General features: G+C 40.5%; 1 protein-coding gene across 1 annotated transcript in view; it reads right to left on the bottom strand.

Annotated features, from left to right (window-relative positions):
* RPS6KA2 (ribosomal protein S6 kinase A2) overlaps window positions 1-17409 on the bottom strand; it is a 162285-nt gene that overhangs the window by 55709 nt on the left and 89167 nt on the right. Inside the window, exons 6-8 of the mRNA XM_059841252.1 lie at window positions 14700-14806; window positions 6913-6950; window positions 6062-6204 (exon numbers count right to left, since the gene is read on the bottom strand). Coding sequence (XP_059697235.1) covers window positions 6062-6204; window positions 6913-6950; window positions 14700-14806 — 288 coding nt within the window. The remainder of the gene's footprint in view (window positions 1-6061; window positions 6205-6912; window positions 6951-14699; window positions 14807-17409) is intronic.

Raw genomic sequence — 17409 nt, 5'->3', positions numbered from 1 at the left:
CTCCGATATTTTGCAGGAGAAAAAAGACTAAACCCCACATTCTCAAGGCTTTTGAGTGTGCCTTTTTGGTTCCTCTGGCTGCACTCAGTGATGAATCTCGTGTCACATTTAACTGAACCCAAATCTCAAAGCAAAACTCAACAATCATCATCAATTATTTGCCTAAGTCAGCTGTTGAAACATCAATCAGTTATGGTTCCTTGGAGACACATTAGTGCTTTCAGTAAATTTGACAGGAATTTCACATCTGTAAGAAGTGAAAAAAATGACAAAACCCTGGCTGAAGAAGCTTGCCTAACTTGGATTCAACACCAGATCTTTCACACAGCTCTCACCATGGTGTTTTATGGATTGGCAGCTGCTTGCTCTGACTAAGGGAGGCTGAAGGCTGTGCATCACCAAACATAAAGACACCAAGAGCGTAATTCAGCTTGGACACAAAGGACAATTGTGCCCATTGAGGGTAAGGTGAACTGTTACTTGTTTGTGTCTGTCATTCAGGTTTTGGATCTCTTCTACTATAGCAGCTAATTAATTAGTATAGTTAATTAATCTAATGATTAATACTCATTGCTATAAGTAAATACCTGCTAAGGCAGGAAAGATTTATCAAGCCTTATATACTTTTTTACCTTTTCTCACAAGAAACCACAGTGCTCCCAGAAAGCACATTTGTGCTAAGAAAGATTCTTTCATTACCAAAACTTGTGTCAGACTGCCCCACAGCCAGACCCTTCCTCCTGCCCAGATTAAATACAGCTATTCCAGAAGAAAAATATAGAAAACAGAAGAAAACTTATGGTAAACCAGCAATGCTAATTTTGGGAGAAGAGCAGAGGAGATGTTTAGAAGTCAGATAACTAACTGAATATAGTTAATTAAATGATTAATCTTCATTAGTAACAAATTACCTCAAAGCACAAAAATGCATAGTAGAAACAGAAATAAAACCACTTAAACAAATTTATATTGCTGCAAAATATAAACAGGATTTGGAAAAAACAAATGCTTTAGCTTCTGCTTGGGTTAGGAGAGGCAAGAAAAGACCTTCCTGGTAGACCAGGAGGAAAGCAGCTTGTTTTCTACAAAGAAACAATGGGGGAGAATTTTTAAACCTGCCTAGATGACACTGGAGCTTAAATACAATTTTCAAAGTAATTCTGACCTATTACAGCCTAGTCCTGATAAAATGGGACTGGGAATGAAGGGCAGAGAACATTGCTTCCCAGGGCAGCAGCAGAAATGGTACAGATGGTACCAACCCCTCCTCATGATTTCTAGAGCGTTTATGCTCACGGAAAGCACCTAATGTTCACTTACACTTGCTGACATTACTTTGCTATTATAATAAATCTAATTTAGTGGCACCAGCAATGGCCTCTAGGTCTCATTTGTGCTGGCATAAATGGGCTTGACACTGCTGATGCAGGTGATAGAGACACAAGCAACTGCTTGGTCAGTGACTAGATGAGAAAGGACTGTAGTTCCCACCCACCCCAATATCCCAGGAATACCTGCAAATGCACTATGTCTGCAAGGGATGGAAACAAGAAGGAAGGAATTTGGAAGAAACTTAAGTTGCAGGAGGGAGCAGGGGGAATGACTGTTCTGGAATCTGCTGTAATGGCCAGCACTTTGTTACACATCTCCAATTGTGCAGGCCTAAAGCTGAGATCAATTCAGGTTCAGGAGAAATGCAGTTAACATCAATATTTAAAGTGAAAGGCAGCCTTGTAAGTTAAGCGTACCAGAGCTTTTTACTTTAATGAACTTAGCTAAGCAGCGTCTGGAAGAAAGCATTAGTTTCTCAATTGCAGTCCTGACTAAATGTGTTGAAGGTTCAAAATGAAAGAACAAGACTGAAAAAAATTGAAATAGTTCATTTCATCAGTTAAAGCTATCATTTCACTGCACAGTGACCCGTCTTCCTGCTTGTTTTTCCAAAAAGTCAAAAATCTTGCTAAACCTGAAAATGAAAACTGAAGTGAGAACATGCTGCTTACACTCATACACACAAATACAGAGCTGTATGGGTCACAGCAGGCTGACAAGAGGCTGAGGCTAGGGGTGAATGAACTCTGCAGTATTCTTGTCTGTTAAAGCAGTCCCTATAGTTTTGCTGAGGGACTCGATTTTCATTTTCCCTACTTCCCAATCTGTAGAAACCATCTGCTTGCTCCTTCCTTCCCACCGATTCACTTCCCAGGTGTTTGCTCCTTCCTTCCCACCGATTCACTTCCCAGGTGTTTTTGGAAGGCCATCTTCTGTGGGCTGCACCTCCCTCCAACCCTGACTTCCTTTCTGTAAAGGCAAATATTCTTTGTTCCAGTTCAGCTGCCTATTTAGAAAACCACAGAATTAGGCTTAATGGGCCTCTGGAGTCACATAATCCCTGCTGAGGTCTCTATGCAGTGCTCCCTTTCTCTAGTTTTTAGGGCAGTCTTCAATTTCAGTAGGCAAAACATGAGCACCTCCCAGAAGATATACACGTGGGAAGACCTTGGAAAAGACTGACACATTTCCTGAGGAAATTCAGGATTCAAGAAGTTACCCAAGAAGGTTATTGGAGAAGACAATGAGTGAGAAAAAAATCTTCAGCCTGGGTAACGACCACAGGAATCTTCCTAATGGATGGAAGGAGAGCAGGTTGTGCAAACTACTTCAGCCCAAGTCTTCTGAAGTTTGTGAGCATAGGACAAAACTCAGTTACAAAGAAACTTGAAACCATTCTGTTTTGGAAAACAGAGAGAGACACTCTCATCACAATGGTCAGGAGAGGCTCATCCTCTCAACACTTCCAGTCATTTTCCAGGTATCTGAGAACTGCTCGAGCATTCAGTTTAATACTTGCAAAATGCATTGAATATTTTTCATTACCTGTGAAACATAATGAATTAGTGCTCACAAAGGGTTGAACCCCTTTACATAGCAACAAGCATAAACATTCAAAATAATGTTAATGAAGACTATCTCTTGCACTGGGAATAAAAAAACTGTAATAATGGGATGTTGTAAAAGATTGATACTTTGATGTCTTGCATTGATTTGCCCAATGTCACTGTATAGTTACTACAAAATTAGTACAGAGCTGAATACTTCGGATACCAAAGGGACATTTTCTTTTCTTCTGAAGACTTAATTACTTGCTGACACATATGAACATATTTTTTCTGGTTTGTTACTGCTACCAAGTCATCCCAGCCATTTCTCTAATTATATTCCCCTCTTTGCACACATGACTCTCAAAGGTGTAGAGTGGTTTTTTTCCTGACGTGAGGGATACAACTTTCCTGAGGTCTGTGACCAGGAAAAATCAGCTGGTAGGGTGAACTACAAAAGCACTGCTTTGTGAGGCCTTCCAAGAGGTTTGTGCATGTTAGATCAGGCAGACCAGTTTATCTGGGCTTCAGAGATGGTAGTGTGGGCAACAAGACTTGCAGTGGAGCTGAAAAGGTATTAGTTACATCCCCAACCTTTTAGCAATGTAGGCCAAACACTTGTACATGAAGATCTCTTGATGCAAAGCTTTTACAGAGTATATCCTATCCAAAACCCCCAAAGCAGTGAGCAAGATACAGAAAGGCAGAAAAGGAAAACTGTCTGGTCATGATAAACCACATAAATTCACCAGCAGAAATTATAGAAGTGTTCCAGCAGTCATCACCACATACTTAATGAGAAGGAGGGACTGTCCTTGGGAATGCTGGAAGGGGCCAATTTTAAGATTTGTGTAACTGTACCTGCTGACATACAGTAAGCTGCCATAAACCAATTCAAATAAAATGAGCAGCAAACACACAGAGCAGGAAACAGTTTCAGTTGTGTGGCCTGTGTCAAAGACCCAGCTGGCAGAAAATGAAGTTGTACTGCTGTTGACTTTAAAAATCCTGATGAATAGTAGTTCACAAAATAATTAATAACACAATTAATAAATAAGACCAGAACTTAGTCATTTTCAGACAAGTTTTTTTTGCTATTAATAATCACAACATGCCACATTTAAGGAGTGTGCAAGGATCACTCAGTATGATTCTAGTCTGTGCCCTGGTCAGTGGGGGCTGGCAAGAGAAGCAGCAATCCCTCTTCACAGAACAGAACAGAAAAGAGAGTGTTTGGTGGCTCTGATGATGAAGAAGATACAGGCCATGCTCTAACTATAGGCATAGTACATTCCCTTTTTTGATAAGAATTTTAGATATGAAAATTACACTATCACATACACTTCTTTTGGATCTAGGCATATTTCATCAACTGTTATGTTTTCTTCATCTATTTTACATCATACTGCAAAGTGCTTAGGAAAAATGCTAAAAAATAATTTGACTACAATTTAATTATCTTCAGTTTTTCAGACTGACAAAAACAGCTTCCGTAATAGAACATACATGTGACAGAAAAAGGAAAACAAGGGGAAAAGAGCACAGTGAAAGACAGCATCAGAAAATCCTCCCAGCTGTTTAGTGTGTGGAAATAAATGCTTTTTGCTCCCAACCAGATAAATGTTGAAAAGGAAAAAAGGTTGAACCGATTGACATATTTTTCTCTAAGATGTCTAGTAACACTTAAAGGCTTAAAACATTAGCTTGGAGTTAAAAGGGTTTTACTTTCTTTAATTCATCTCCTTTTATAGGAATTCTTATCTTTTCTAATTCTAATATGCTGACTCCTTAGGAGAGAGTTGTAAAGAGGAATGGAAAGGAAAAAAAAAAAAAAGAAAGCCTAGCAAAACCCAGGGAGGAATAGTCCAGTTTATTAAGAGTTTATCAGCTGGTGAAAGAACAATCTATACACCATATGCACCATCTTTTAATGGGAGACAAAGAGTGAGAAGACTCAGCTATTCACCAAAAACAAATATATAATAAAAAAGTTAAAGGGTAGGGATAGATTTATTCTATGAGACATATCCTATTGATTTTTGTGAATAAATGTACATGGTTTAGAAGTGCAGAGCATCCCCAAATGGATTTGTGGCCACAGGAGATAAGGATATTTCACTCCTTTTATAATTCAGGCAATAAATTACAATATTTATGTTAATTAACTGCTGCCAACCTGCTAGATCAGTGATGTAGGCAAGCCCCAACCCAAATTTTCACTGTTTTTCACATTGCTTCCTATGCTTCCTCCTGTGGCATCAGTAGTCCACTTCAGGTGAAAAAAATCAAACATATTCTGTGGATTTTGGTACGTAGTGCAATACTTAGCTACCAAAACCAGCCTCCATACCACAGGAAATGGGGCTGTATTGGAAGAGCACACTGCTATGCTAATTTCTGACTGCCCTGGGTCTGCTGTGACAAACACGGTGAGGTGCCCTGTGAGCCACAGCTGCCTGGGGATGGCCATGCCCTGAGCACAGGGTGGATCTGCAGCCTGCACACCTCAGGAGAGAGCAGCACCAGCTCTGTTATCCAAACATATCCCTCTGAGAGCAGCAGGGGCCTGGTGTCTGGGCTCATTGCTTGATAAAACAATGTTTCCAAAAACTTACAGCATTGAAATAAAAATCACCGTGTCACAAACCAACTTCTTGATATTTTCTTCATCTACCTCGGCAACAACAGCACACAGACTGAAGAGGGTGGAAGGGTGCAGGGTGGGGGAGGCAGGTTAACATCTGAACACATAATTTTAAAAGGCTGACTTGAGGAGAGTGCAATACTGTCGCCCTGATTTTTTAAGATTTTCTAAGCCTTCTGATGTTTATATTCTTGTAATGAACTTGGTCACACACTCTATGTAAATAACTTATTGTTTTGCATTTTTATAGAAAAGAAGACATTTGATAGACTGCTGGTTTGTCCAGTGTCACTGGAGAGGTGGCCCTTTCACCCTCCAACCCACTGTCACTTTTGGAAATCTATAAAAGCTGGAATCAGAAAAATAAAGGTCCCTTTTTTACCTTGGAAAGAGCAGTGAGTCCGCGTCGCGCTGTTTCGTGTCCTATAGCGACACAATACCTCTCTGAAAAACCTCCCTGACGCTGCAATTTTTATCAGAGGGATCTGATGCCCCCCACAGCCGCCCCTCCAGCAGAGGAGCCCGGTTTGTGCATTACCATGAGCACTCCAAAGGACCACCAGTCGGCACTCTGCGTGTGCCCGCGCCGGTTGACCACCTCGGGGGCCATGTACTCTATCGTGCCGCAGAACGAGTACGCTCTCTTGTCGTGGTCGATGGCCTCTTTGCTCAGACCAAAATCTACATAAAGTGAAGCAGAACAGGACTTGTCAGCTGTCTAAAAATTATTATTTATGCTTTTGCTGGCTTAAATTGTTTGAACAAAACACGCTGACTAGCTGGTGAAGTGCCCTCCTGTCCCTGCGCAGAAAGAGGCCACGAGTGTGCCAGAGCCCTGCCTAGGTGGAGTGCCTGGCACTTGTAAATACACCCTGAAAACAGGCATATCATCTTCCCTGTGCAGAATGAGGTTCTGGCTCACGGCAGAATGAATAAATAAGCAGATATATACAGCTCAGGTTTGGTGAAGGCAATGCTAGCAAGGATTCTTGCGCAGCTATAATTCCAAAGTATTAGGAATAATACTCCCAGATAACATCAGTGAAAAGGTTGGCTAGACACTGCCTCTAGAGTGGGAAAGGGATGTCTTTCCAGCATCCTCTGCCTGAATTAAATAGTCATATTGGAAGCATCCTTCCATCCACAGTGGCAAGCAGCCAAACCTGCCTGCTTCACATCAGTCAAGAGCACAATTTTACCAAGAAAATGCCATGTTCTCCATGTGCTGTGCAGCAGGGGGGGTTGACAAACTGATAGAGAAGCTCAACACTCAAACTCTTCTGGCTTCTAGTTTTTGTAAGCAAACTCCTTCCAACCAGGATGCATGCAATATACTGCAGAAAAAAAAAAATCAGCTTATAGGCATGAAGTTTTCTGTTTCTCACATACCTGTTATCTTAATGTGACCCTCTTCATCAAGAAGAATGCTAAAAAGCAAAAAAAGAAACATTCATTCATTAGCCAGGCACAAAGTGCAGTTAAAAAAACATGAATAAAAGATGTTTAAGTCAGGTAAGGAAATATTGCAAGATTCAAATACTTATGTACACAAAACCTTAGCGGATTCTATGGCTCCAGAAAGAAAAACGAACCTCAAAGTTTTTTTTTAATCTCATGTCTGAAGCATGCACAGCCTGAGGCAGTTCCATGAGGAGCCTCCTCTGTGCTCCACAGGATGTTCAAGGTGGGCATGCAAACAGAGCTCAGGAAGAACAGGGTGCTCAAAGCCAACAGCTGCAGGATAAAGGCTTCCAAGCAGGAGAAGGAGCTACACGCTTCCTGTTCTTATCATAAGAAAAGGCAGTCACACAAATAATCAAGGCCTGGACACACTGGACCTAAAATTAAGTCCAAAGGTTCATGCTGAAGTAATAAAAGTCCTCGTAGAGCACAGTGACTGGTCACAGCCTAACTGCATGGATCTCAGCCTCTGCTTATTTTTTCTGTCTGGAGCACAGATGAAAATTCAGCCTGGAAGCCAAATTCAAGTGTTCTCACATTTGCCACCTGCCAACATATTTTTTCCTCACAAAGGCACTCCAACATTTCTGTAGATGACAAAAAGCAGTGCTAGTTTTTGTGGAAACAAGAATGAACACTGAATTTGAAAAATAATGATTTTGGTAAATAAAAACGGACACACTAATGAAGGTGGTTTTTCTTTAGTCCTAGTTAGACTCAGTATATTTCTCTTTTCAAACTGATCTAGCATGGTACCAGCTATTTTTATATTCCTCTTCTCTTAGGGAATCGCTTTAATATAATTATGCAGGAAGAAAATATGATAGAAGTGAACCAAATATAATGGGCTATACTTTTTGTGAAAAGCTGTGTCTGAACTGAAACATAATTGAAAAAAGATGCTCTTCTGTCATTCATGTGTTTAGAAAAAGCTGTTGTGCAAGTCATCAAAGGCCAGCAACTAAGTTAGTACCATGAGTCCAATAATTAAAGCCTTTTCTTCTCAAGAAAAGCATCTTACCTTTAATCTTTCTTCACTGTTTCCTTGAACACGTAATTTTCAAGTACTAGCCTATCAGGCACATTTAAATGTACTTTTGTGACTGCAACCCCTAAACTTGTGCTTCAGGAGAGAACAGAATTAAACACCTGCCAGTGTGGAAGTGAGCATGAATGTGTGAACTCCCCAGACCTCGATGTGGAAAAATAGCAAGGGGAATAGAGCTCACAAAATTTTGCCACCCAAATTTTGCCCCATTCACAGGAAGCCCCTGTGAATAACTATGCAATTCAAAGAGAATTTCCCCAGAAGCACTGATTTTACACTTAATGGGTTTTAAATTTCATAATTTCCTATTGAAAATCCATGCTGCTTTAGTATGTACACGATGTGTGTTCCCATACTTTGCTCTGGTTAAAGGGCTCACACCTTACCCTTGTTAAAGGGATAGAGGCAACACCAAAAGAGCTTTCAGACTGATAATACTGCCTGAGGTTGAGTCAGAAACACACAGCAACTCTTTCTCACAGTTTGCATGAGCAGCAAAATGAATAGATCCTGGCTCCCAATGGATGTGTATCCCATATCCCCTAGAACGCGATCTACAGTTCCATCCTCCATCTCATGTTCCCTAATCACCCCTCTACCATGCCCTCAGCTGCTGGCAGCTTCCTCTGTGGCCCCTGGCAGCACCCTCTGGACATCTGGGTGCCTCCCCATTTGCCATCTGGCAGCACAAATAATGCTACAGCTACTAATGGAAGATTATATTTCATACAAAAAGAAAACAATATGCTAATAGTGAGGGGAAAAAAAAGGCAACTGTTGCACTGAATTATTTTAGAGAGAAATGAAGAAGAAAAGAACAAAGTACCTGCTTCTAAAAATGCAAACTACAACACCAAACAAATAGTTTTCCTGTGACAGTAGAAGCAACTTATCTGATCACACTCTGTACTCTTTTTATCTTTGTCACCTTACAATTCCTTTTTATCCCACAGTATCCATAGCAGACATTCTATTGTGACAATCACAATTACTTTAGCTATGGTTTGCAGAACAAACTAATCTGAAATAATACAGTACTATTCTATGGAAGAGGAAAAACAACCAGAACTTCTTAATATGATTCAGGCTTGAAAATAATCTTTCATCTAAATTAATGTTTTGAAATTATGAAAACCATAAAAAAGTAGACTACTTTTAAATGCTAAACTAGGTTACAATCATACTGAATGATTAACTTCAGCTAGGATGTTTTTTTCATTTTATTTGTCAGTCTAATGCTTGAATGCTTTTACAGGATACTGTCATTTTAAACCTCTTCAAAGCTGTAATAAGAGTTATTAGGTGGAAATAACCAATACCATAAATCAGTGAACCACACATAGTCTTGGCACAAAAAATGCCACAAAATAAGGGTGTCCTTAGAGAAGAGGAGACTGAGGGGAGGCAGACCTCATCACAGTCCACTGGTTTCTCAAAATGGGAAGAGGAGGGGCAGGCACTGATCTCTTCTCTGTGGTGACCAGAGACAGACCATGAGGGAATGGCCTGAAGTTGTGGCAGAGGAGGTTTAGGTTGGATATTAGGAAAGGTTTCTTCACCCAGAGGGTGGCTGGGCTCTAGAACAGCTCCCCAGGGAAGTGGTCACAGCACCAGCCTGGCAGAGTTGAAGGAGCGTTTGGACAATGCTCTCAGACACAGGGTGTGATCCTTGGGATTGTCCTGGGGATATTCAATTATTCTATGATGGAACATTTTAGCATCAGGACCATCCCACAAGCGTTTAAACCACTTTCACTGAACTTGGTTTAAAAGCATGCCTTGAGAAGATAAAGGCTGGAAATCTCCATGCTAGAGGCTGGGGCAGCAAAATTTGTAGTAGAGGAATGACAAAGTCCGAGTTACAGGAGAAGTCCCATAGCAGAGCTAGGACTGCAAACTCCATATCAACTTTTCTGCTGCAGCTTTATCACAGGGGAAAAAAGCTTTTTTCATAGGTTGTTGGCATTGTTTTATATCATGTCTTAAATCAAGGCCTGAACAATTCTTTCCCATTTCTCTCTCACTCTCTTTATTTTTGGTTTTGAGTCACGTCTTCCAGGCTTTACTTTGAGCTCCAACGTCTCCAAATCAATATGATGTTCTGCCAAACCTAATGAAGCTGGAACTCTGGGGTTGGTTTGGTTTGTTGGTTTTTTTGGGTTTTTTTTTGGTTTTTTTTTTTGGTTTTTTTTGGTTGGCATTTGTTTTGGTTTGTTTTGGAATTTTTTTTTTTTTTGTAAGTGAGAGCAGTCTTGCAGAAGATTCAACCCACACTTTATGTTAATCAAAAGCTGTAGCTAAATTTTCAGGTGGGAGATAAAACCTGAGACTTTATTAAGGGTGTTTTATTTCATTTTGTTATGAAAGTACCAGATGAAGCAGTCAAATACCTACTAAAGACATGAAGATTCTCACAGTGTTTTGTGACATTTCAGTGTTTGCATGACCCCCTGCTATCTCACCCTGCTGAATGCAAATTCCTCTCTGTAGCATCACTGACACCATGAAGTCAGAAAGGGACTGCTTACATCAGTGGAAGCTTTCCACCATAAGCCTTTGTCCCTTACTGATTCTCAGATCTCCCCTCTCTACACAGGGCAGTTGCATTCATAAATCAGTAGCCATGGTTGGTAACACACTGCATTAAAAAGTGGAGTATAGTGTCTACACTGTCCCTTGTGTAAACAACTGAGGGCCTTAAAATGTACACCACTCCTTGTTAACCTAAGCCCTTCTTCCAGAACTCAAAGTGCATCTAGGTTCCTGAAAACAGAAATGGTAAAGATTAATAATAGTCTGTCCATTTTCAGATGATAGAATTATTTCTAAGTCACCTATGCACTTAAAGCACAGCATAAGAAATAAAATATGCATCACATACTACCTTATGATAAGTTCCCACTTTTCTGTCTTGGTATATTTACCATATTCCATGGTGCATATACACCATATTTTATAGCTTGATTGTGCAGTTCTGAAGTAAAAACATGCCTCATGATTTAAGGAACTCAGTGGCTTCCAGTGTGACTGAACAATACCTTTTCCCACAAGGAATGCCACTGGAATCACCAAGACAACTCAAGGAGAAGAATTTGTCTGCCACAATTCAAGAGAAGTACCTGCTTGTTCTAAACAAGACTTTAACCAGAAAGCTCAATTACTTATCTTTTTTAAGTAAGTACAGCTGACTTGAGGACAACTCTCAGCTGCACTTGAAATTAACTCATAGCTTTGAATTGCTAACATGGATTTTTGCTCAGGGAATCTTAAAAAAAAAAGCTGAACCTTAAATTTTAATGTACTGAGAATTCTTCCAAGTGGTTTTAACAGTGCTGTTTTCTTTTTTTTAATTTTTTTTTTTTTTTAGATAAGCAACTCCAATGAGCTTTATTTTAGCATATTTACAGAGCTGACAAATAAACTCAAACCTATCAGCAGCTATTTTGGGAGCATCTGAAGAACAGCAAAAGCATTGAAAAATGAAAGGTGTAATGCAGTGCCTATTTTTAATAAAGGGGAGAGAGGGGAAGAGACAGAGACAGCAAGAGAGAGAGAGAGATAATTGGGAAATTACAAATTAATTAATTTATCTCTAATTCTGAAAGTCTGGCAGAGCAAACCTTGTGCTGTAATCATGCTGGTAATGCTTCTGCTGAAGATGTGTGTGTGATTCTGCACGTTGCACTTCAAAGGAGAGAGGATCAAGCGAAACCAGAGGGACTAATGAGAATGACTGAACCCCTGTAAAGACTGACTGGTGAAGAGGAGTTCAGCACCTGGATTGTTTAGGGTACAGAAGAGGGTCGAAGGAAAAAGATGTTCTCACAACCCCCTGAAGCTGCTGCTGAGAGCAGAACAAACAGGTTGAGGCTTCCAGGAGGACAGGCCAAGGAGCATTGGCCTGCAGGGGCAGTGAAGAAATTTCAAACTAGGTACTAAGAGCTAGGTACTAACATTTTAGCTAGGTACTAGGTACTAACATTTTAGATGAACAAATGCTGGAGCACTGCCAAGAGGCCTCCTGTGTAGAGCATGGAGTCTTCATCAGCTGCTTTAAGCCCAGCTTAGCAGCACACCTGTTATGGTCTTGATCCTGCCAGGGGGCAAGGGGAGGATGAGAACATCCTGAGATGGTCCTAATTTTATTTTATCATCTTATTTAGAAAGATATTCTTTCCCAGATGCAATGAAAAAAATTAGCTTTTTTTTTTTCCTCCGGAGAGTAATTGTTTTATTCTGCTGTATCTGTTTCTTTAATGTAGACCTTAAGTTCCAGAGAAATCCTAGGCTGTCATGCTCTGCTCTCCTAGGTGTGAATGCACACAGGCTTTGCACTTACAGAGCTCTTTTTAGAGGATATGGTTTTCAATCAGAGGCCTTGCTTTATCTCCAGGTATGAATTCCTGGGTCATTCCCTTTCCTATACAACAGTTATATTCATGCAGGCTAATTTTACACTACGCCAACTGCATCCAAACTAAACTGTATCACAGTTAATCCATTTAACTGTAGATCAAAGGCCATGAACCATACACACAACAGTGAGAAAATGCAAGAGCAAGGGCTGCCGCCTTAACTTTACACAGTGATCTCTCTGCATACAGGTCTCCAGTTACGTGATGATACTTTTTATTTCCTTCCAAAGAAATCTTGTCTCAGTTGGCAGACTGGTAACACTCAGGGAGGGATCTTAGCAGAGCACTGCAGTGAAGGGGATGGCTGGTCTCAGCTCAGAGAAAAATATAGAAAAACTGGATTCCATCTGTACCTTTTCAACATGCTTCTATGTGACAATGACAAATCAGTGACACCTTCCTTCCTTAGATGAGCTCCAATTTCTCGATTCACTGATCCCTGATTGGAAGCACTTCAGCTTGGTCTGCAGTAATATAAAGTGCTCTCACTTGCAACTGGAGTCATTGAGAGATGTTTTTTGAGATGCTAAGTGACACTTCCTGCTAAGAACTCAGAAGAATCCAGGTCTCAGTATCTCAAATACAACGAACAGTTCTGACATACACTTTATTTTCTCCTTAGTTTCTAACTTCTTCTAAAGCAAAAAATCACAGCATATGCCTAAAAATGTAATGGCATTGTGACATATCTGAATATACAAGCTCATGTCTGGATATCTTCTAACAGCAGATTCACACATCATGTGTTACCTCAAAAATCAGCCTCATCTAACATCAGAGAGAAAAGCCGTGCATGATCCAGACCAATGCTCACTAGAATCAAAGTTTAAAACAGAAAACATATCACTGGAGTTATTCTGTTATGTACATATTTGTTGATGCTGAATAAAACAGCAAATCAGAATGAAATTGAAACCGAGGAGCTGCTGGCAGATGATGCAAGAGCCTGTGGCTGTGGCAGCTGGGGTGTCACTACTGCCTACCTGCATTCCATACCAGGAACTTACTGGTACTTTTCTCCCTCCAATTGTTTAGTTGTAGGAATACTTCCCATATTTGCCAAAGACTCAAATTTCCAGTTTTGGCCACATAAATGGGCAAGACTGGGAAAATCTGGTCAACTACAAAAAGTCCTCTAGCCCAAAAGACTGAGAGCTCTTGCTATGTATATCTGTTGAATTCACCTAGTACTACTACTGCTACTACTATTTTTCTAACCAAAATGTAAAATTGAATTTAGAATTTAAATCACGTAGAAGTACAATGGATAAACAGCCTCCTTCCCTTCAACTTCTCACCTACCAAGTCCACCTTCCATCACTGTTGGTCTCATGTTTTGCCCGTGAGAGTGAGAGCAATAACACTCCATTTCAGAGAAAGAGCTGCATATTTTTCAGTTTGATGTCACAGAAGGAAAATGTGTTGTGCTGTTAGACTTCGAAAGTGCAAGCAATTGCCAAAAAGACTGCCCTCAGTGGTTATATTTTATAAATGCTGGTGACCATTACATTAAAAAGGAACTTTGGAATGTTGCAGCCTGATTTTTTTGAATTGTCACAGCAGAACCTATCAAAGCACCAAGCAAAGGGCATAGAATAAAAACAGTATCACGTCACTCCCAGTGACAGAACTGAGGGTGTCATTTTCTCTACTGATGTGTTACAAATAAAAAAGAGAAAGGAAAATTAAGACCACATTAGGAGTGAAAAATAGCAGCAAATGTGAGAACAAATATTTTGGAAAATATTTTGCACAGTTAATACAAGTGTTCTAAAAGTCCTGATTATCATGTCTCTCATGAGTTAACAGGCACACAAGTTCTCAGACATGCTCATTTACTTTAAGCAAAAACTGAATGGTGCCACACCATATTCTACATGAACTGGAAGTGGAATTGCTTTGAGTGGTCTACACTGCATAGGGGAAGGCCAGATCAGATGCTGCAAACAGAGAATGGTGCCACTGAAGTTACGGGCACAGGGATCTGAATTCTTTACTGAAATCATTCACAAAACTGAAGGCCAGGCACAGAGGTCCCATCATAGTGGAGCATAGTCAAAACATTTGGCCTCATGCAAAGATAGTATGATATGAAAACCGTGCTGCTGTTAGTGACAGTCTCATGTAGAGTCTCACAACAAGAAGGAAGGCAGAGCCCCTGGCACCTTCTCATTTAGTAGCATGACAAGGAGCAGAAGCAACCTAAAAGTTCATGTATTTATGTTTCAGTTCTCTTTTCCTTGTTAACTTACTTTTCTGGTTTTAGATCCCTGTAAATAATTCCAAGACCATGGAGGTGGTCTAATGCCAAGGCCAGCTCAGCTAAGTAGAACTTGACATCCTCTTCTGTAAACATCACCTAGAGAGAAGGAAGAGAAGACCAAATCTATTTATTGGACAGTGGTGGGCTGGCTTGCCTTAAACAGACGCAGGGAAGGAACTGTCTAACCCGGGAATGCTGGAAAGACCATCATATCAGGTTCAATTTTCCATAATTTGTGTGAACTGACATTAACAATTCTTAACAGCTTCTCCCTTATAAAACAAAACATGATCTGTTGAGCACCTCTATTCCTTAAAATATGCTACTCTCTTTCATCTGACTGATCTGTTTAGATGACATTATGTCACAATATTAGGAATAAATCATAACTTAGGCTTTGGAAATGAACAGCAAAATTAAACATATTCAGTGCAGCCCATATTGCTTTCATATCCCTTAACTTGCTACAGTCTTGGCATTTGGTTACCAAATTCCCATGAAATAGCATGGGAAACCTTTTTGGGGAAGTGGAATACTTCCATGTCTGAGCAGAATACACAGCATGAAGAGAATCAGAGATGGAGTTAAAACCTCATGCCTTGGAGGTCCAAGGAATATCAGTGCAGATGCCCCAAGCAGTGATGTGCTGTCCAACATCCAAGGCCTGACGAGGTGCCAACTGAAGACAGAGTTTTCTGCAGCTGATATGGATGCTGCTAACACTGAAAGCTGTGTTTTAGGTGAGAAGAAACTTCTGTAATCAAAAAACCAGCAAGCTCTGAAAAACTCCGATGGCAGGAAACCCCTTTGGTTCAACTTCCATTATATCTGAGATGTTCTCTTTAATTAAATTTCAATATGCACAGAGATAATAATGCAGAAAAAGAAGCTGATATATTGGATACACAAGTGTGATTTTGCATGACAGAAGTAAAATGAGTCAGCTGAATATAAATTTACTTGTCATATGTAAATGTAAATTCTACAGTAGAAATTGTAGAGCTTAATTTTAAAATTAAATCTCTGCTCTCAAAAAGGGGTAGCCAAAATATCTGAGTGCTTTGAGAAGTTCCAGACAGCTGAGAGAAAAAAGAGATGATTCAGAGTAGAGATGTCACATAATTTAATTAAGAATTTTACTGCAAAGGCTAGAAACAAAACCACAAGGAAAATAATAAATAAATACACAAGCAAAAGCTCTCAAATTTAATTGTATTAAATGTAAAAATGACATTAATTTTAAAAGCAATTTAAATTATTTATAAGGTTTAAAATAAATAATGTAGGCAAGAAATTAAATCAATAGAATCCAGGAAAACTATACATACACAGCTAGTTAAAGTCAGATGTCTCAAAAAGACAGAGCAAGCAATATGCAAGCTCTGCATGCATGCATGCTATATATGGATATGGAATCTGACTTGAAGTCCACTGAAATCAATACCTTTCAACCAAATCTATAACTACAAATGGCAAACAGTTCAGGCTTTCCCAGAACTTCTTCCCTAGCAATTCCTTGCCCCTAAACAGCTGCAGGGTATAGGCAGGAAAGGTGAGCTGCAAACACTGAAAAAAGAGAAGTATGTTTTTACTGTCAGCTTAATGAGTCATTAACGATGGTGTACAGCACAGGAGTTGGTGAATTGCCCTGGACAAGCTTTGGGGAAAACATGAAGCTTTAAAGAAGTACAAAGTCTGAGCTGTTATCTTCCACTTTTGAGTTCCCTGGCTGGGCAGAACAGGGACCTGCCCTCTTAGGCAAGAGCCACATTTTCTGTTTTCTTCCATGAAACTGGAGAGGCCCTTGCTGAGACAGCAGCACTGCCTTGCTAATAAAGCTCCGTCTCATGACAACAGCAGAAGGACATTTGAAATTAAAGTTTTTAAAATCTTTTTTCCTCATATTAAAAATAACTGCTACCAGGGACTGAATATTTTATAGAAGGATTATTACTCAGCAGTGTAATTAACCTATTACCAATGTTTTCTTGCATTAGCAAACGAGCCTTAAAAGCAAAAGCATGGGGTCCCAAGTTGCAGTGCACACAGCATCCTGCAGCATGTCACTGAATCAGGAATTGAAAGGGGGTGGGGGAGAGCTGGGGAACTTTTGACTGAAAATACTGTTTTCACAGCTTTTTTAGTCTATCAGTAGCTCCCCAAACCCAAGAGCTACAGAGCTTTCCCTCAAGATGGCATTTGAAAGGTTCCTGTCATTAAAGACTTTGATAAGTGGTTGCCTGCATCCCTGACCCCACACCCTTAGAAGTACCAAGGGCTGGGGACATCGTGTTGGTGACAGAAAACAGCAGGGCACAGACAACTGCAGGGCAGCCATCCTGCCTCACTGGAGCCTCCTGCACTCCTGGAGGGATCTCTCTGGGACTGCTGGCTCACAGAGGTTTGGGGATACAGGAAAGAGCTAAATGAACCTAGAAAACCTACTGTGACTGCTCTGTGTGGGCATCAGCGAGACTCGGCTTTGGGACGTTCCCTGCCTGCAGCAGTCCCTCTCCAGGGCCATGGCATGCAGAGAACAGGGGAGGGATGAGAGCCTGGGGAGGGTATGGAAGCAGCAGTTGCTCCTGGCAGGCAGGAGGAGGGCAGGTGAGGGCTGTGAGAGTCAATCTCCCGTGTCTGGGCTGGGGTGTGGCCCTTAACCTGCTCCCAGCAGCTGCAGGGGCTGGCCCCGACCCACA

Source organism: Haemorhous mexicanus, chromosome 3, assembly GCF_027477595.1.
Source record: "Haemorhous mexicanus isolate bHaeMex1 chromosome 3, bHaeMex1.pri, whole genome shotgun sequence".
Taxonomy (NCBI): Eukaryota; Metazoa; Chordata; class Aves; order Passeriformes; family Fringillidae; genus Haemorhous; species Haemorhous mexicanus.
The sequence above is the reverse complement of the archived record's forward strand: the minus strand, read 5'-3'. Positions and strand labels throughout refer to the sequence as shown.